We start from the raw sequence: 21,316 nt of genomic DNA on the forward strand, positions 1-21,316 counted from the left end.
AAGAAGAGAGTAGGAATGGGACTATTACTGAACAAAATATTTCAGTAACCTTTGGAAGATGTGAAGACAGAATTGTGTTAACTGAGATAGGTAGGAGAAGCTGAGGCTTCTAGTTTTGAAAAGGAACCTAGCTAAAATAGTCATGACAGTCTGCATCAGCATAATTATAGAATACACGTGGACGGAATAAACACTCTCACAACCATGCAAACATTTTGAAATATTCCGCACTAACACAAAATACCATCACCTGTCTGTCAGTTTGTTATACTGTGATGGTTTTCATGTTGCTATGATGCTGAAAGCTATGCCCCTGGTATTTTAAATATCAGCAGGGTCATCCATGGTGGACAGATTTCAGTGACATTTCCAGAAAAGACTGTCTAGGAAGAGGGGCCTGGTGATCTACTTCTGAAAATCAGCCATTGAAAACCCTGTAGATCATAACAGAATATTGTCTGATACAGTGATGGAAGATGAGCCCCATAAGGTAGAAGGCATTCAAGGTAAACAGTGGTCACAACAAAGGAATCAAGCAAAACAATGTTTGTGAAGATGGCGCAAGACCACTCTATGTTTTGTTTATGGGGTTGCCAATAGTCAGAGCTGATTAGGAGGCAACAAGCAACAACAACTAAAAGTAATGTGGATTTGTAATTAGAAAATAACCATACATAAGAAAAGAAGGAAGTGACAATAAAAATCTGCAGCATCAAATCAATAAAGGAATCACCTCGAGAAAATGAGTGCACCTGTGAGTGGAAGGAAGTGACTCAAAATCTTCCCCATTATTTGTCCCCAAAATCAAATGCAGTTTTCTTTTTGATAAGAATATTGATAGATATTTTTTTCTATCCTTATATATTCTGATGGAAACCCTGGTGGTGTAGTGGTTAAGAGCTATGGCTGCTAACCAAAAGGTCAGCAGTTCGATTCCACCAGGTGCTCCTTGGAAACCATGTGGGGCAGTTGTACTCTGTCCTATAGGGTCGCTAGGAATTGCAATCGACTCGACGGCAACGAGTTTGATTTTTTTTGGTTTGTATATTCCAATGTGTTAAATAGGGTGATCCTTTTATACGTGATCAAGTATCACCAATAGAATGACATGGCCACATTCTTAAAAGGAAGCTTAAAGAAAGTGCATGCTATATTATGAGCTGTGGGGATGAATTAGTGGATTTTGATAGATACAACTCATGCATGCACAAGTCTTTTAAAGAAAATGTCAAACATATACCATGTTTATAATTCTAATTTTTTATTGATTTATTTAGTTCAGAATATCAAATATCCAGGCAAAGGGGATAATGGGATTTATAAAAAATATAATGGGAGCTGTGTACAACATTCTGCCTTACAAGTGTATACTTCTAAATATTTGGCTAACAGAAAGGAAAAATAATATATATATATAAAATAATACATCCTATGAAAAAATGAGATGGAAAATAATAATCATCCAGCACACTCAAAAAAACAAAGAAAGGAACATAACAGAATAGAGAAAAAAGAGAAAAGGAAAAACAAAAAAAAGCTATTTCTGAAGAATCCAGATCCAGAAAAAAAGCTTAGGAGATCACATACCAAGTTCAATACTGTAAAAAATACTAGGGGACATTGAGTTTCTTCTAAGGTTGACGGAAAAATTTGGAAATGGATATTGGCGATGGTTAAACAACATGACAAACATAATTAATATCTAAATGCTTTAACAGACAGTAATCTTGCACGAGAGACTAGAGGAGTATCAATAATTAATGAGAACAGAGCATTTGGGTATAAATACATAAATAAATCTGATGCAAATATAGTAAGTATAGTTTAATTTATAAATACAGTAACCAAAGACAGATTTTAGCAGTATCGATTTAGCATAAGCTAGTGAAGAAAAACATGGAGCCTAGAGCATCCAGGTTTTTCACAGGGGATATTAGGGGGAGGGATGATTTATCATGTATTTTTATATCTACTTAAAATTAAAAATAAAAACAACAGCAACACCCAAAAATAATGATATCCATTTTCTTTGCCATTCTTTTGTCCCCGATACTCGGCTTCCCCTTTATGCTGATGCCAAAAATGTGGCTCTCTACATAGGAAAGATGAAAATTATAGGTACTAGAAACCTTTTTTTTTTTTTTTTAAGTGATTAAATTTACATTGGGGGGGCAATGATTGTTCACTGGTGGAATATTTGCCTTCCATAAGGGATTCTTGGAGTCGGTTCCCAGACAATACACCTCACGTGCAGCCACCACCTGTCCCATCAGTTGGAGGCTTGCTTGTTGCTATGATGCTGAACAGGTTTTGGCAGAATTTCTGCACTAAAATAGACTAGGAAGAAAGGCCTGGCAATCTACTTAAAAAATCAGCCAGTGAAAACCTATGGATCACAATGGTCTGATATGCAGTTGATTATGGGGATGGTGCAGAACCCGGCAGAATTTTGTTCCACTGTGCATGGAGTCACCATGAATCAGTGCTGACCTGAGGGCGGCTAATAACAACAACAACAAATTTACATTATGCTTTATATCTTTGGAACCCTGGTGGTGCAGTGGTTAAGAGCTACAGCTGCAAACCAGAAGGGTGGCAGTTCGAATCCAGCAGCCACTCCTTGGAAACTCTATGTGGCACTTCTATTCTGTCCTATAGGGTTGCTATCTATATATTTGACTCTCTTTTGAGTGTGATTGGCAGGATTCCAAATCTGACACTTGGGCAAGGCAAAGGACAAATCTTTGACTTTTATAAATTTATCAAGGCAATGTCACCCTTTAAAGACTTTTGATATGCCTCCCTGTGTGCCCTTGGCCTTGTGAAGTGCCTCTGCATCGGCAGGTATGCATACTTTCCATACAACCAAATTGGCCATATTGATTTGGCTGAAACAAACTTGAATGGTATTTTCCTTACCTATGAAAAATTTCCCCTTCACTCTGTAGCAAGAGTAACTTCCAGCCCCCACCCCACCTCTCAGTATACAGTGTGACCCAGGCTATGTAAAGTAATTAGTAGCCATTATAACAATAACGTTACTGACATTACTGAGTGCTTTCCAAGGGAGCAGCAGTGTTCTAGATGTATAATTTACGTATAATCATTGCAACAAATCTATGAATTAAGCACAGTTATTGTCCCTACTTTACATGGAAAAACCTGAATCCCAGAGGAGCAAAATGTTTCCCAAAGCCTCAAGCTTGTAAGTGATAGAGCCAGAGTATAACTGAGGCAGCCTAACTCCAGGACCCCTAAACTTAACCAACATACTACTGCTACTAATCATATAACCGATCCTCCCAGATCAAAGAGGTGGTCTAGTGATTGGTACCTATTCAAAGATGGGTCAATCAACTTCTTCCAAATGGCATTTCTATCAGATTCAGTGGCAGAGGTCTTTTGAACTAAAAAGAGTGAACTGAAAGCTTTAAAAAGCTGCACTATTTATCACGTGACAAAAGACTATTAAGGAAGAAGGAAACAAAAATAAAACAAACATATGATGTGGGGGACAGAGAGACAGGGAAGCATAAAAGAGTGAGGCTGAGAACAAGAATAAGCCATGGCATATATAATCCCCCTTTCTGGCTCCCGACCAAAGCAGAACTCTGATGACCTTGAAGGTCTTCCTAAAATTATCACTCTAATAAATCTTTTTTTTGTTTGTTTTTTCGTTTTTTCTCCTTAAGCTCTTTTTATTTTGGATGTGTATTTGGCAACCAATATTATCCTACTTAACACAATGGATGAGCCTTATAAAAATAAACTGGGAAACTGATAAAGAGAGAAAAATACTGTTTTCCAGGATATTTTATACTTATAGAGTCCTAAATCACACTTTGTAAGAAAGGTCCCCAGAGAGGATCACTCCCAAGACAAATGTTTATAGCTCCCTGTAGAAATCTTTTATGGAATCGTGATTATATACTACTGCCCTTTCATTTAAGTAAACACTGATTAGAAAAACTCAACATGCATAGAGTTCTTAATGGCATAGTTTGTTATACTATTTTTATTTTTAAGCACTCGAAGAATAAATTTCTCTAAAGACAAAGAAAATCTAAGTATAAATTGCTAGTTAAATTTCTTCTCAGTGTAAAAAGTAATCTCCCCCTCTTCCACATTGTTTAATTATTAATTTACTGTTTGTCTTTTTTCCCCTATGTATATCAGTTATTCCTGTATTCCATATGGTGACTTTCTTCTAAGTATCATTTCAAAGAAAAAAACATTTAAAGAGTGGAGATACACACACACACACACAGCCATACATATTCATTCATGCATACATATAATAACTTAAAAAAACCAGTAACTTATTCTGCTCAAATAAATTAGGCAGCAATTAACATCATCATAATACATATTACTTGAACCACATAATTAATATAGGAGATGACTTTAGTCCAATCTTTGTATTGTGCCATAGGAAAATGTTTCAGTTCAGTTCATAATGATTTTATGCTTAAATTCATATAAGGAGGACTTGTAAGAACATAAAATCCAACATAGAATAAACAGTTGTATTTCTGAGAAGTGATGAAAGTAAGAAGACAGAAGAAATTAAACAGTGAAATATTTATTGATTCTCTGGTCAAAGCTGCTTTGTGTGTGTTTCAGTTATCAACTGCATTCAGATCAATGTTTTTGAGGAAAGTGCCTTTTTTATAATATCCTTAAATGCTTGTTTCACTTGCTGGTTCCTCAGGGTATAAATAAATGGGTTAAGCATAGGAGCTGCAGAGGTATTGAGCATAGCTACTCCTTTTGTCAAAGCTACTCCTTCTGTTGCTGATGTTTTCACATACATGAAGATGCAGCTTCCATAAGAGATGGACAAAACAATCATATGGGAGGAACAGGTTGAGAAGGCCTTTTTTCTTTGTGGAGCTGAGGGGAGTCTCAGAATTGTTCTAAGGATGTAAGTGTAGGAGAGAATTACTAATGAAAGAGTGGACAAGAGAGTAAACACAGCTAAAACAAAGCTCATGAGCTCTAGAGTACTCATGTCTGTACAAGAGATCTGCAGTAATGGAGCAGAGTCACAGGTGAAGTGGTCAATGATGTTGGAGTCACAGAAATCCAGCTCTAGGCCCATGATCAATGGTGGAAAGATAACCAAGAAACCAGCCAGCCAAGAGCTGATTACAAGTTGGTAGCAGATCTTGCTACTCATGATAGTTGTATAATGTAGAGGTTTGCAGATAGCCACATACCGATCATAAGACATAGAAGCTAGGAGGAAAAACTCAGTTGAACCGAGGAAGATGAAGAAAAATAGCTGAACTGCACAAGCATTATAGGAAATAGATTTGTCCCCAGTTATGATGCTGACCAAAAATCTAGGATTACAGACCGAAGTAAATGAAATTTCTAAGAAGGAGAAATTCCTGAGGAAGAAATACATGGGCGTCTTCAGATGGGAATCCAGCAGGGTGAGAGTAATGATGATTAGGTTTCCAGTGACACTCAATAGATAAGTGAGAAATAAAAAGAAGAAAATCACAACCTGTACTTCTGGATTATCTGTCAGGCCCAAGAGGATGAAATCTGTCACTGATGTTCTATTTTTCATTTCTAATGGTTTAGTTTTGACAGCTTTTCCTGGAAAAATCAATGAAAATCAGTCTGTAGAGAAGCATAAATACCTGCCCATAGTTGTCCTGGTCGGATTTTCACATGAACTACACGAGACTACATTTTATTTGTTTATTTTTTTTGTAGTTCTTTTATATATAGGAGCCCTGGTGGTGCAGTGGTTAAAGCAATCGACTGCTCACCGAAAGTTTGGCACTTCAAAACCACCTGTGGCTCCCCAGGAGAAAGATGTAACAGCCTGCTTCCGTAGAGATTTACAGCCTTGGAAACCTTAAGCGGGGGGCTATGAGTCGAAACCAACTTGATGGCAGTGGGTTTCTATGTACATATCCCCTGTTTTCCCCCACTCTATCTCTTAACAGTGTGTCTTCTGTGTTTGATATCAATCTTATTACTCTGAAAATGTTTTTTGATTCTTTGCTACATGTTCATACTACTTCCATTTATTAAATTTATTTCTTGAGAAATGTATTGACTGAACATGAACATTTCTAAATGCTTCATTATTTAGCTAAAATATAGAGAACATTATACTCTTATTAAAGCATCTTAGTGCACAAAAATGCTGACTTATAGTGGAAACCAGTGATCGATCCAAACTTAATTAATATTGTCCAATGAAAATTCTTAATGTCCTTTCTGGGAAGATAGCCAGTACTACTCTAATTAGTTTATTTATTTCCCTGCTTCATGTAAAAAGTCAGAGGCTAAGTCATTCTAATAATGTCTTCTAGGTGTTTATTTATATTGCACAAAGGTTATATAAATAATATCCAAATATTTTTTTCAACCCACTATCACCCTATATCAGGTATTAATGGAGCCTCTGAACTCATCACTTTCACTTCTCTTTAAAGAAACAGAAACTTTCCATAAAAATACACTACTTCATATACATAATTTATATGACACACACAGATAATTTATGTGGAATTTATTCCTATCTTAAACACCCCATCAGGAATATGCATCAAGTATTTCTAAAGTATACATGTATCGACATTAAGGGGAGTAACCCATAAGCCATATTTCAGTTAATTGCTAGAAATCACCATTTATTTTTTTTACTATTCCATTTATTGATTTAACTATTGAAATATGTATATGTATATATATGAGACAGAAATACACCAGAGCACAATAATCAATGCTGTAAAATAGATAGAAGTGGAAACATAAGATGAATATAAATTGAGAATACTTACTTATCTTCAAATGATTGACAGAGTTAGCTAATGTAAAATGTGCTCAATTCTCTTATATCGAAAGACAAGCAGTGCGTCAATGCTACATGGAGAAATAACTTTTTTTCTCCTTCTCCTCCCACAAAGCTGTAGATTCCCTTATAAAGACCTTGATGTTCCATCTCAAAACACCTAACAAACTATTTTCCTCATATTTGTCCCAACATTGCACAAATTCATGAATCCTGAACTGTTCTACCTGTGACTTTAACACTAAATCTTTAGGCTAATGCTGTGCTGCTATTAATGGAAAAGATACTCTAGACTTATTTATTTGGTAGACTTTTCTGATATTTCACAGAGGGCCACTTTCCTCTTATTTTCCTTAAGAAAAGAGTAAGCTTAGCACCTTTAATGCGTTTTGTTATGTACAGCTTCAGAAATGTACTTTGAGACAAACAAATTCTTAATGACTTTTGGGATAAGAAGTAACAGGACACTAATGAATCATGCACAAGAACATCATTGAAAAGCATTTTTTAATTGGTTGATTATGAGACCTGCATCCCAGGAGAAGACTGAGAATATTTTGGAACATGTGAGGCCTAGCAAAAATAAACCAACATCCTTTGACATTCATTTTCATATCATCTATGATCATTCTTAAGAATATGAGGGAAATCAGTTTAAAATAAGAAAGGTAAAATAAGGCAGAAGAATATTAAATAAAAATATTTAATACCACGATCTACGAAACAGTGGCGAAATCTTTGAGGTATACTATTCCAGCTAACATTTACTTTGGTGGTGCCTTTCCTTTCATCAGTTGAGCTAAATAACTAGCTGAACAATAATAATTACTGAAATTTCACCTTTATTTCCAGTTCTAATTCATTATTATTTCCAATATATCAGTATGTTGTTAGCTGTCATCGAGTCATTTCTGACTCTCAGCTACCCTATGTGTGGAGAGTATAACTGATCCACAGGATTTTCAAGGTTGTGACCTTTCAGAAGCAGACGGCCAGGTCTGTCTTCTTAGGTTCCTCTGGGTGAGTTCAAACTACAAACTTTCAGCTAGTAATCAAGTATTTAACCATTTGCACCACCAAGGGACATATATATGAGTATAAACCCTGAGATGTATTTTTAATAAGGTGCATCAAAGCTATTCTTTACAGGTGAGCACATTAAGTAGAGTTTATTTCAGAGTGAATAAATACAATGCTAAATATATATATTATGGTGTTGGTGAAGAATATTGAATATACCATGGACTGCCAAAAGAATGAACAAATCTGTCTTGAAAGGAGTACAACAAGAATGCATCTTTAGAAGCAAGGATGGCAAGACTGCGTCTCACAATCTTTGGACATGTTATCAGGAGGGATCAGTTCCTGGAGAAGAACATCATGCCTGGTAAAGTAGAGGGTCAGCAAAAAAGAGGAAGACCCTCAATGAGATGGATTGACGCAGTGGCTGCAACAATGGGCTCAAGGATAACAACAATTGTAAGGATGGCGCAGGACTGGGCAATGTTTCATTTTGTTGTACATAGGGTCGCTATGAGTCGATAACAACAAATCAACATAAATGGGTTATTACAGACTATCACAATTGTACAGACAAATACAATTTCAGAAAAAAAATCATAACATGGATCTTCTAATTTTGAAGAAGTTGCTTTCATGTATTTCTTTGTTTTTAAGAATAAGTAATATCCCATTGTTGCCTAGTTGATTCTGACTCATAGTGACGAAGTAGGACAAAGTATAACTGTCTACATAGGGTTTCCATGGCTGCAATGTTTAAGGAAGCAGACTGCCACATCTTTCTCCTATGGCATGGCTGCTGAGTTCAAACTGCAAACCATTCAGTTAGCAGCCAAGCGCTTAACAACCGTACCTCCAGGGCTTCTCTCTATACATGTATTTATATATTTGAAAATATTCACATCGAGAATAAAGTGCAACTCATACACAGCAGAAAATAACAACAGACAATAGAAACTGCCTGTAAAAAGGGCCCAATATTGTATTAGCTGACAAAGACTTCAAAGAAGTCATTATAAATATGTTCAAAGAATTAAAGGAAATTATACTTACAGAAGGCTTAAAGGAAGTGTGATAACAATGTTTAAAAAAATAGAATATCAGTAAAGATGTAGAAATTTTGGGAAAAAAAGAACCAAATCGAAATTCTGGAGTTGAAAATTCCAATAATTGAAATGAAAAATTAACTAGAGAGTCTCAACAGTAGTTTTGAACTGGTAGATGAAAGGATCAACAAACTCAAAGATACATCAAAAGAGATTACACAATATCTAAAGAACAGAGAGAGAAAGGAATGAAGAAATATAAACAGATCCTCAGAGAAATCTAGGAAACAATTAAGCCTACCAACATATGTGCTGTTGAGCTGTCAGATACCATAGTGAGGTGGTCAGTTAGGACAAGGAGCAGAACTCAGAGTAATAAGTCATTACTTACTGGTTATTGTGCAGGTAAGGGGCAAAAAACAGAAAAGTGCTGTCTCCCCAATGTTCCCTTTTCTGCACAGAGAGGCAGTCAGATGACCTACAAAGCAGGAGGGGAAAACAGTCTTAATGCTGAGGAAAATTGAACAAAAAGCTTCTGCCATTTTATGGACACAAGGGCCAAGGGAAGCAAGAGGGGGTTGAAAAATGACATGGCAGAGGCATCTGACTTCTCTAACTTCATGAGGGGGACAGAGAGAATCCCATCTGCAGCAGCAGGCCAAGACTGATTCTTATGAGGTGAAGGTCAGACATACCTTCACCCTTTAAACTGTTTACCAATTCTGACAAGAGTCATCCTTCCCACGGGACTACCTCTCTGCTGGGTTTGATAATTCATTACGATGGCCACACAGAACTCACAGACCATGTTCCCAGTTACAGGGTTTATTGGGGAAACAACAGGTTATACGGTTCAGGATCAGAAACAACTCAGGACACAGTTCTTGGGTCAAAACAGCCTCTTCTCAACCATGCCCGCAGGCAGGCCTCTCTCTTGCCCTCCTCTTCCGGCACCTCGGCCTAGCCTCTGCCCAGCTAAGGCAAGTGTTATAAAACATTTAGCTCTACCGACAAGAGCCCAGGGGCACTCCACTCCACCAGGAATCCTTGGCCCAAGGGAACTTAGCTTCCTTGTTCCATGGGTTGGCAAGCCTAACTCTGCCAAATGCCCAGAGGCACCTGGATTCATCAAGAAATCTTGGCCCGAAGGCATTCAGCTCTCTCACCCTGTGCTTGGAACACCCACCGTAACCACCAGAAAGCCCACTGTCTCGTCTTGCACAGCTATTGCTCTTGTTACTGCTGTGCTGCTGTCTCTCACTTTCTTCCATGTTACAGCTCCTCTCTCTGTTGGCTGGATCTAAGAGGTTCTCAGTGCAGGGACTCTGGGTCCAAAGGACACACTCTATTCCCATCTCTTTTTCTTGATGGTAGTGAGGTCCCCCTGTCTGCCTCTGGGATGGCTCAATTTAAGCCTAGTGGGATGGCAGAACTGACCAATCCCCTTGTTAGAAATCCATACACCTTGTTTGCATGGTCCACCCCTATGAGAGTGTCATGCACCATATGCGTATCATTAACAAGCTATTTCATCCTCTTGGTGGACCACTAGCACCTCATTTGCATAGTCCCATGCTGTCACTTGGTGGAGCTACAAGACCATGGGGTGAAAGGGTATATTAAAGTGATCCATCACACCACAGGCCACACCCTGGCTTTTCTAGCCATAATTCTTTCATACTTGGAGGATAAAATCCACTCCCAATCATTTTGCCAGTCCAAAACAGTCATTAATGATTAGTCCTTCAGTAGGGCACAGAGTCCTCAGGGCAAGGTAACTCATGTGCCAGGTATTTAGGTCTGCTGAAGGTATCCACCTGGTCTGGTCAGGTTCTCCAAAAGTTATTTTGTCTTCACCTTTTTTGGCCTCTGATAAAGTTTAACTGAGAGAATATTATTCCCTTGCTCTGAGTCTCAAGAAGTATCAAGATAGGTCAAAGTAGCAAAACTTTTAAGAGACTTTCCTTTCAGCCACTGTACTCCAGTCCAGCAGTACCCCCCCCCTTAGCCCACTATTTCATGGCTACTGCTTCTATAATTACATTTTTTACAATCACAAACTTGTTAAAGATCAACACGCACAACTGAATCATATAATCTTATCAACACCATTCCCCACCCTCTCTTCCCCAGAACCATCAGGAAAATAGGAAACTGTTCAGAGGGGATCCTCCCTTGTTCTCCTCATTTGAGGGTAAGTACACCTGTGAAGGCGTATAAGCTGGACACTTCATTGTTTAAATTGCCCATCCTCAAAAAAAGAGTGCTCTGAGGAGACAAACATGTTCCTTGGTCTGAGTAATCTTCTGTTCTATTTGGAACTTTTGGCATCTGCATCCAGAAGCAAAGTTCAGTCCAGAGAAAGCCATCAAATTGCAGCATTTTATACCAGCTCATGGAGTCAAACACTTCTCTCTCTCCCTTCATTCTGTCAGGTTTTGTCAGCTCATCCTTAGCATGACTGATCAAGAGAAAAAGTGGTAATATTTGAATTACTGAAATCTATAACAAAAGAGAGGACATCACTACAGATTTTACAGTAATACATCAAGACTATAAGTGTATGCCAGTAAGAATGGTATGTCAACAACTTAGAAAATTTAGATGAAATGACATATTGGAAAAACACAAATTACTAAAACTGACCTAAAAAGAACTAGAAGATATGAACTAACATTTGTCTTTGGCTGGGTTTTCCAGAGAAGGAAAACCAGTAAAGTATATAAATATATATAGGGATTTATATCAAGAAAATGGCTCATGTGGTTGTAGAGGCTGGAAAGTCCCAAGTCCATAGATCAGACTGGAGGCTTCTTCTGGCTCACAGGCTACAGAGACCAACTAATCCTAAGATTGGCTGGCAGGACAGCAAGACAGAAGTGATTACATTATATCGGATCTCATCATGGAGATGATTACATCATTATACTACCACCAAATTACATCATAACTGCCAAACCACTGAGAATCATGGCTCAGTCAAGTTGACACACAAGCTTAATGATCACAACATTTAACAAGTGAAAAAAATAAAATTCAACATAAAACAAAAAAGAGATTGAAAAGCAAAGTCCAAATGGTTTTACTGGTGAATTTTACTAAATATCTGAATAAGTATTCATAATCATATTTTAAGCTTATCTTGAAACCATTCCTATCATCTGGAAAAATACTCTGTCTCCTTATTTTGAATTCAAATGGAATTTACTTCTGTTTTGTGTTTCAGTATTGGCTAAAACTTTCCTGGAACAAAAGTCTCTAGAGCATTTAATAAATAGTGGTGACTGTAGATATCATTATACCCACTTCTTTCTTATTGACTATCTTGTTATCTGACAGTTTGCATTTGTGACAATAGTAAAAAAATTACTATTTTGCACATTAACAACCTACTTCTGGCAATAATGAATGCAAAGGTACTAGGCAAGAGTAGCACAGGCTATGATGGTTAAAGTTATGTATCAGTTTGGGTAGGCCACGAATCTCAGTGGTTTGGCAGTTATATAATGATGTAATTTGGCAGTTATGTAATAATGTAGTCATCTTCCATTTTCTGACCTGATGTGGTCAGCCTCCATTTTTGCATAATCATGATTTCCTTTAATGGCCTGGTCTTTGGAACTTAAATATGTTGATAAGGGAGGTGTACTTTGTTGCCATTAGTATGAATGACACTAGTTTTTCACCTCTAAGATTTTAATTGTCTATTTAATATATATTTTCTTTATGGCTTGGCATAGTTACTTTTATGTGTTAACTTAAAAGTTTTTCTGTTTCTTGAAGATTCATGGCCCAATAATAGCATATTATGAGATTTTTTAAAAATTATTTTACTCTTATGACCTATTTAAAGGATAAAATTTTGCTTTATATTGCAAAATTTTCTAGTAATTAACTGCCTTCGTGTCCCTTATCTTATACTATTACATTTTCTTTATTTTATTTATTCACTATATTAGAATTTTATAGAGCATATACTCATACATTTATAGAGTTTTTTTACATATTAATAACAAACACTTTACAACTCTTTTGTGGGCTGCCACTATTTCCATGAGTGTATACTTTAGTGAATTGTTTATTCATTTAAGGTTTACAATAAGATATTAATAAAATCATGGGGATATTTGAAGATACAACTCTTAGAAGTTTACATTTTTTAATAAATCTTTCCATTGTTAAAATACATATCCAGGCTATCTGCTCCTTTATGAACATTTGCTAATTCATTTTTTCCCATACATTTTCAAATAATTGTATATAGTACCATTACTATCAAATATAGCATAATTACACAATTTTGCCATGTTTTATAAGTATTACAAATATGTTCACCTTAAATGTTTTATATTGTAATTGTGTTTTTTATGGTGTTAGAATTGCAGAGATTATTTTACTAATTAGCTTTTGTATCAACCTCAGAATTTATTTTTTGTTAATATCCACATCTTTATTTTTTTAGAATTTAACAATTTTTTTATTTTTGATTAATTTTATTATTAATTCTAAATTCTAGAATTTTAAATTTAATTCCAATTTTTTCATTCATAATTAATTAAATAATTTAATAATGTGATATATGTACAGTGATTATTTTTAATATCAAAGGTATGTGATTAGTCTTTAGACTTCTTTCATTTATTTGAGTTTTGACAAAATTGTGTTTTTTTTAATCTTTATGTGCAGGATCAATAAAAAATGCAAGGCTGTCAAATCTATTCCAACTTGTAGTGACCTTATAGGACAGAGCAGAACTGCCTCATAGGGTTTGCAAAGAGTGACTGGTGGATTTGAACTGCCAGTCTTTTGGTTAGCAGCTGAGTTCTTAATCACTGCACAATTAGGGCATATTCAATAGATGTGTGTAAAATCTACATTAATTTTCAGTAACTTAATAGACTGAACTTTATCATTTCCCATCATTCGATGATGAAATTTTATAATATGTTCAAAAAAAATTGCAAGCCACTACATGTAGCGTGAAAGCACTCATTCCTATTATCCCTGTCTAGAGCACTTCATTAGAGATCTTTCTTCCCAGCAGTTTCCTTCCTCCCAATTTTTTGTTGTTTAGCATTAGGTGTGTAATCTGAAAAGATGTCAATAAATATTCCTGATGGAACAGAGTTGGTGGGACAGTAACCTGGACAGTTTAAAATAACCCATCTTCGTAGCAGAATATAATTGTTTCTCAGGTATTTTTCCATATACAGATTTTGAATATCTGATTCAATAGAATAAGGGCATAAGAGTAAAGGAATAACCAAAGCCCATTCTTTAAAGAAAACAAACAAAAAATTATAAAGAAATGGTGGTTGCCCAAAATAACTGATGGAATTGGAATTACTGAATTGTACACTTTAAAAGTGTTGAATTGGCAAATGTGTTATATGCATATGTACAACCACAATAATAATAAAAAGAACAGTTTTCAAAGTATTAAAATTAGGGCTCATTTCATTAATTAACTGTAGGCTACACTGAATATTTCTTTAGGCTAATTTATTTTCAGATAGGCTTTGAATATGTTCTCTAAATCTTCCTACATATCTTCTAAAGCAAGGAGCCATATTTAACAGCCATACCTCACAATCCCCCTATGTTTGATACCAATATAATAGATAAACACCTGCACCTGGGAAATTTCCAGAGAAGAAAAAAGATTAATTATACAGAGAAATATGTTTGAATATTGAAAAAATGAAATAAAAAAGAGCTTTAAAATGACTGTGAAATCTTTGATCAGTCTATCTAATTTGAATTCTACCCACAATTTCCTTACCGTATTCCCTGTTTCTTGTAGCACTTAGGTAAAAATAAAATTTGCTTATTTGTTATGTTTGCTATTTGTGTGTGCCTGCCTCATGAGAAGAAAGCTGTACAATGGCAGTGACCTTTGCGTACGTTATTCTCTTGCTTATATCTACCACTTAGAATGATGATTTGCGTTCACTTGTGGTTTAGTTGTGGTTTCAGGTACAGATTTTATAATGATTAATGCTTGCTTGATAATAACATTTTCTTGATTAAGTCCTTAAGGGCCTGTTTCACCTGCTGGTTCCTTAAGGTGTAAATAAAGGGATTCAACATGGGAGCAACAGAGGTATTAAGCACTGCTACACCTTTGCTCAAAGCCACACCTTCTTTTGCTGATGTTTTTACATACATGAAAATGCAACTCCCATAGGAAATGGAAACCACAATCAGATGGGAAGAACAAGTGGAAAAAGCCTTTTTCCTTTGCTGGGCAGAAGGGATCTTCAGAATTGTTCTGAGGATGAGTGCATAGGAGAGAATCACCAAGGCCAAAGTTGCCATGAGTGTGAATACTGCTAAGAAAAATGCCATAAACTCTAGAAACTTTGTGTCTGTGCAAGCAATCAGCAACATAGGAGAAGAGTAGCAGATGAAGTGGTCAACAATGTTGGAATCACAGAAATCCAGTTGGAGGCCCATAATCACTGGAGGAAAGATCGCAAGGAAACCAGCCAGCTAGGAGCCAATTACAAGCTGGACGCAGACTTTGTCATTCATGATGGTTGTGTAATGTAGAGGTTTGCAGATAGCCATGTAGCAGTCATAGGACATGACAGCCAGAAGAAAAAACTCTGTTGCACCCAGAAGGATTAAAAAAAAAGACACTTGAGTCATACAGGCATTATAGGAAATAGTTGTGTCTCCTGTAGCAGTGCTGACCAGAAATCTAGGAATACAGACAGTTGTGAATGAAATTTCTAAGAAAGAGAAATTCCTGAGGAAGAAATACATATGAGTCTTCAAAGAAACATTCGACAGTGTCGATGATATGATGGTCATGTTTCCAGTTACACTCAATAAGTATGTGAACAACATAAAGAAGAATATCACAACTTGTAACTCTGGGTCATGTGTAAGTCCCAGAAGAACGAATTCTCTAATTGATGTCTCATTTCTCATGGCTAAGCTCTGGATTCTGATAGGTCTGTAGGTAAAAATAAAAGTGAATGTCAACATATAATATGACTTCAGATACATTTATAATGCTCTTATTTTGCACAAAAAACTGTAAAAGATGATTTAAACAGAAGTGACAAAATAGCTATCCATCAGAATTGCAAATTCTTTTCAGAATTTGTTTAGAAGTGAAAAGATTAATCTGTGTTTTATTACTTAAAAACAAAAAACAAAAATTTAAACTAACCACTACAGCACCAGGATTTCCTTAACTTAGCTTTCCTTAAACTTAGCTTTGGCAATTCACTGCTATATAGAAAGTTGCTTTTTTATAGTTATAAAAATCAGTAATGATAAATAATCAGTTTACTTCCTTTTGCATTGGGAATGATTAAACAAGTTATTGAAACAGAAAATACTTTTACAATTTTAATGTCCATAGATACTAATTTTGTCTTCGGGAAACTTATTTTTGAGCAATAGTGCAGTCTTTCCTTCATTATTCTCGTTTTCTATTCATAGTAAAACAGACAAACAAGAAATGCTGAATTTATTGTAAATGTATTAAAATACACTCTCTCATGCCTTTATGTAAAATAGACCCTGTTAGTGGGTCTCTAGCTAAAGTTGGCAAACACACAGTGCCAGTCATCATTAATAAACAAAGTCCCAGTGAAAAAGTTTCATTTGAATTTCTCAAGTATAGTCAATCATATAAACTATGGGTGGAATCAGGTGATTCCCATTAAGAATAACATATTACAGGAACAAGACAAGGATGCCCTTTATCACTATTCTTGTTTAGCATTGTGCTGGAAGTCCTAGCTAGAGCAACAAGGCAAGAGAAAGAAATAAAGAGCATCCAAATTGGTAATGAAGAAGTTAAAACTGTCTCTATTTGTGGATGATATGATATACTGTACATAGAAAACCAAAAAGACTACATGAGAAAACTACTGCAACTAGTACAAAGATTCAGCAGATTAGCAGGGTACAAGATAAACATACAAAAATCAGTTGGATTCCTATACACCAAAAAAGAGAATGATGAAAAGGAAATCAGGAAAACAACGCCATTTGTAATAGACCCTAAGAAAATAAAATACTAGGGTATAAATCTAACCAGGGATGTAAAAGACATATACAAAGAAACTACAAAACAATATTGCAAGGAACCAAAAGAGATCTACATAAATAGAAAAGCATACCATGCTCATGGATAGGTAGACTCAACATTGTGAAAATGGCAATTCTACCCAAAGTGATTTACAAATACAATGCAATACCGATCCAAATACCAACAACATTCTATAAAGAGATGGAAAAACTTATCAATATATTTACATGGAAAGTGAAAAAGCCCCAGATAAATAAAGCACTATAGAAGAAAAAGAATAAAACAGAAGGACATGCACTACTTGACTTCAGAACCTACTATATAGCTATGGTAGTCCAAACAGCCTGTTCCTGGTAAAAAGATAGATATATTGACCAATGGAACAGAATTGAGAACCCAGATGTAAATCCATCCACCTATAGTCAACCTGATCTTCAGCAAGGGACCAAAGTCCATCAAATGGGGAAAAGACAGTCTTGTTTGACAAATCTTGCTGACGAAACTGGATATCCATCTGCAAAAAAAATGAAACAGGACTGAGACCTCATGCCATACACCAAAACTAACTCAAATTGGATCAAAGACCTAAATATAAAGACAAAAACTATGAAGTTCATAGAAGAAAAAATAGGATTAACACTAGAGGCCCTAATACATGGCATTAACAGGACACATACCACAACCAACAACACACAAGTTCCAGAGGATAAGCTAGATAAAATTAAACACTTATGCTCATCAAAAGACTTCACCAAAAGAGTAAGAACAACCTATAGACAGGGTAAAACTTTTTGGCTATATCTGACAAAGGTCTAATCTCTAAAATCTACAGGAAAATTTAACACCACTACAACAAAAAGACAAATAATCCAATTAAAAATGGGCAAAGGAAATGAACAGACACTTCACCAAAAAAGACATTCAAGTGACCAAGAGAAAATGTTCATGATCCCTAGCCATCAGAGAAATGCAAATCAAAACCACAATGAGATGCCATCTCACTCTGGTATTACTGGCATTAATGAAAAAAATAAAAAGGAAATACCAAATGTTGGAGGGGCTGTGGGGCAAATGGAACTCCTGTGCACTGCTGGTGATAATGCAAAAAGGTATGACCATTTTGGAAAATGATATGGCACTTCCTTAGAAAGCTAGAATAGAAATATTGTATGATCCAGCAATTCCACTCTCAGGAATGTATCCTAGAGAAAAGAGTCATCACATGAATAGACATATGCACAGCCATGTTCATTGCAGTGTTGTTTACAATAGCAAAAAGATGGAAACAACATAGATGCCCATCAACAGATGAATGGATAAACAAACTGTGGTACATACACACAATGGAGTACTACACAATGATAACAGCAATGAATCTGTGAAGCATCACATAGCATGGATGAATCTGGAGGGCATTATGCTGAGTAAAATAAGTCAGTCACAAAAGGACAAATACTCCATGGGACCACTACTCTAAAAACTCATGAAAAGGTTTATATATGAAAAGAAATAATCTTTGGTGATTATGAGAGGAGGAAGGGTGGTGGGGGTGGAAAAACAATAGGCAATAGATAAGTGGTAACTTTGATGAAGGGTAAGACAGCACACAATACTGGGGAAGCCAGCACAACTTGTACAAGGCAAGGTCGTGGTAGCTCCACAGACATATCCAAACTCCCTGAGGGACTGAATTGCTGGGCTGAGTGCTGTGGGAACCATGGTCTCAAGGAACATCTAGCTCAATTGGCATAACAGAGTTTATAAAGAAAGTATTCTACGTTCTACTTTGAAGAGTAGCGTCTGGGGTCTTAAAAGCCTATGAGCCGCCATCTAGGATACTCCACTAGTCTCACCTCTTTGGGAGCAAGGAAGAATGAAGAAAACTAAAGACACAAGGGAAACATTTGTCCTAAGTACTAATGGACAACATCTACCATGGCCTCCACCAGACTGAGTCCAGTACAACTAGATGGTGCCTGGCTACCACCACTGATTGCCCTGACAGTGATTGCAATAGAAGGTCCTGGACAGAGCTGGAAAAAAATGTAGAACAAAATTCTAACTAAAAAAGAAAGACCGGGATTGCTGGCCTGACAGAGATTAGTGAAACCCTGAGAGTACGGCCCCTGGGCACCCTTTCAGCTCAGTAATGAAGTCACTCCTTAGGTTCACCATTCAGCCAAAGATAGAACAGGCCCGTGGAACAAAACAAGAGTAAAGGGGTGCACCAGCCCTGGGGCAGGAAGTAGAAGGCAGGATGGAACAGGAAAACTGATAATAAGGAATCCAGGGTTGAAAAGGGAGAGAGTTGACATGTTGTGGGGTTGTTAACTAATGCTATACAACAATGTGTGTACTAACTGTTTGATGAGAAACTAGTTTCTTCTGTAACCTCTTCACCTAAAGTACAATAAAAAAAAGAAAAATGAAATAAAAGTGATTAAAAAAAGAATAACATATTATTTCAGAAAGTTGGTGTGTAAGTCAGATTTATCAAATCCTGCCTTCAAAAATATAACACATTTCTTGTTTTGAAAGATGTAGTCCCCAAGGATGTGTTAGAAGAAGGAAATATTTTACAACAGGCATAATAAAATACAATGATACTATAGTCAAGTACAATTTTAAAATATAATAATTTTATATATCTTATGCATTATAGCAAAGATCTATAAGGCCCTTACCCTATGCCCAGTGATACCTTGGGTAGACTTTATAAGAGACTCATTTTGCATATGAAGAAATTGAAGTATAGAAGGATTACATAACTTGCCCAAGGTCACATAGTCAGTATGGAGCAGATATAGGAGGTAGCCTCCATGTCTGCCTTCTACTGTACAATTTTCAATACTTAACACTGATTCAAGTTCAACTTTATGTGATGAAAGAAAGAATGAATGAATAATTGAACAGATTATACTCAGCCTAGCTTAGAGTTGGCTTCAAGATTCAGGGGTTTGTTTTAGCTGTAGGGATTAGACACCCTTATCCATGCATCAGTTGCTCTGATTTAGTCAATACTGACTGATCTAGGTACTAGTAGTGAGGTTTGTCAAGAAAATGGGAAGTTTAGGTAAAGAGAATCTTAGAATCCCAGTGAGGCAGAGGCTCAGCGTCCTGAAAGATATTGACCTGGGTAACTCAGCACGGTCTGCTGCTACTACTGCTAGGAAGACAGGAACAGCCTCAGTGATTACTTAGTGAACCGTGAGAATCATCTGATTTTATGAACAGAGTCCATACTCTTGGGGTTTCCCCAGTCTCTATCGTTCTCAGGAGTGACTTCAATACTGAGATAAAAGGGTGTCCAGGGGCTTCTCCAGTATCTGTCAGACCAGTAAGTCTGATCTTTTTTTGTGAGTTTGAGTTTTGTTCTACATTTTTCTCCAACTCTGTCTGGGACTTTCTGTTGTGATCCCTGTCGGAGTAGTCAGTGGTGGTAGCCAGGCACCATCTAGTTATGCTGGATTCAGTCTGGTGGAAGCTGTGGTAGTTGTGGTCCATTAGCCCTTGGGACTAATCTTTCCCTTGTGTCTTTGGTTTGCTTTATTCTCCCTTGCTCCAGCTTGGGTGTGACCAGTATAATATCGTAGATGGCTGCTCACAAGCTTTTAAGACCCCAGAGGCTGCTCACCAAAGTAGGATGTAGAACATTTTCTTTATAAACTATATTATGTCAATCCAGCTAGATGTCCCCCAAGAGAGTATTGCATATTTTATAGTAAACTTTGAGTTGGAGCAGTATCATAATTGATTCCAGGCAGCAATTTATGGTGTTGTGGAAATACCCGAGTATATGGTCCATGCTCTACCATGCTAATCAAAGCCAAAGGAGTACATACGCATAGCAAGGAACATTTTGGGGACTGGAAATTATGATTGTGGTAAATAGTTCTTTATTATTCAGGTAATCATGAAGACAAGATGAAATCTACTAACTTGAATCTAATTGGAGGTGTTATTTCACTCTTATACCAATATCAGCCAGGGAATCCCTGACCTTTGAACAGTATGTATACTCAGTATTATTTGACCAAATTTATTTATTTATTTATTAACCTTCTTTTTTTTAGAGGAGAGGAGCTGAACTGAATCTCCGAAAAACATTCATGAAGAAAGAACATTTTTATACCACTTGTTAGGGTCATTGCTTTATGCATGAGTCAGAAAAGAAAATACGGTTAAATTGGACATCATCAAAATTAAAAACTTTCACTTTGGGTCATGTAAGGTAAAATGGCAGAGTAGGATACTCAAAGAATCAAGTCTCTCCACCGAAACAACCATTAAACTGGAAAAACTGACAGAACTGATTTTTTTCAGATCTCTGGAATCTAGTCAAAAGCTTACAGGAACAAGGGGAGTGCTTAGTGAAGGAAAAAA

The 21,316-nt window shown here is 36.3% G+C and overlaps 2 protein-coding genes across 2 annotated transcripts; both read right to left on the minus strand.

Annotated features, from left to right (window-relative positions):
- Window positions 1–4,636: 4,636 nt before the first annotated feature.
- On the minus strand, window positions 4,637–5,578 carry LOC126075541 (olfactory receptor 6C76). Its single transcript, XM_049883383.1, has one exon. It carries the CDS (start codon window positions 5,576–5,578, stop codon window positions 4,637–4,639), a length of 942 nt encoding a protein of 313 aa, XP_049739340.1.
- Window positions 5,579–14,877: 9,299 nt separating this feature from the next.
- On the minus strand, window positions 14,878–15,819 carry LOC126075543 (olfactory receptor 6C65-like). The gene is given in 1 exon segment (XM_049883385.1): window positions 14,878–15,819. A coding segment is annotated over 1 exon segment (942 nt).
- Between the last annotated feature and the right edge of the window lie 5,497 nt (window positions 15,820–21,316).

Source organism: Elephas maximus, chromosome 4 (assembly GCF_024166365.1).
Source record: "Elephas maximus indicus isolate mEleMax1 chromosome 4, mEleMax1 primary haplotype, whole genome shotgun sequence".
NCBI classification, from domain to species: Eukaryota; Metazoa; Chordata; class Mammalia; order Proboscidea; family Elephantidae; genus Elephas; species Elephas maximus.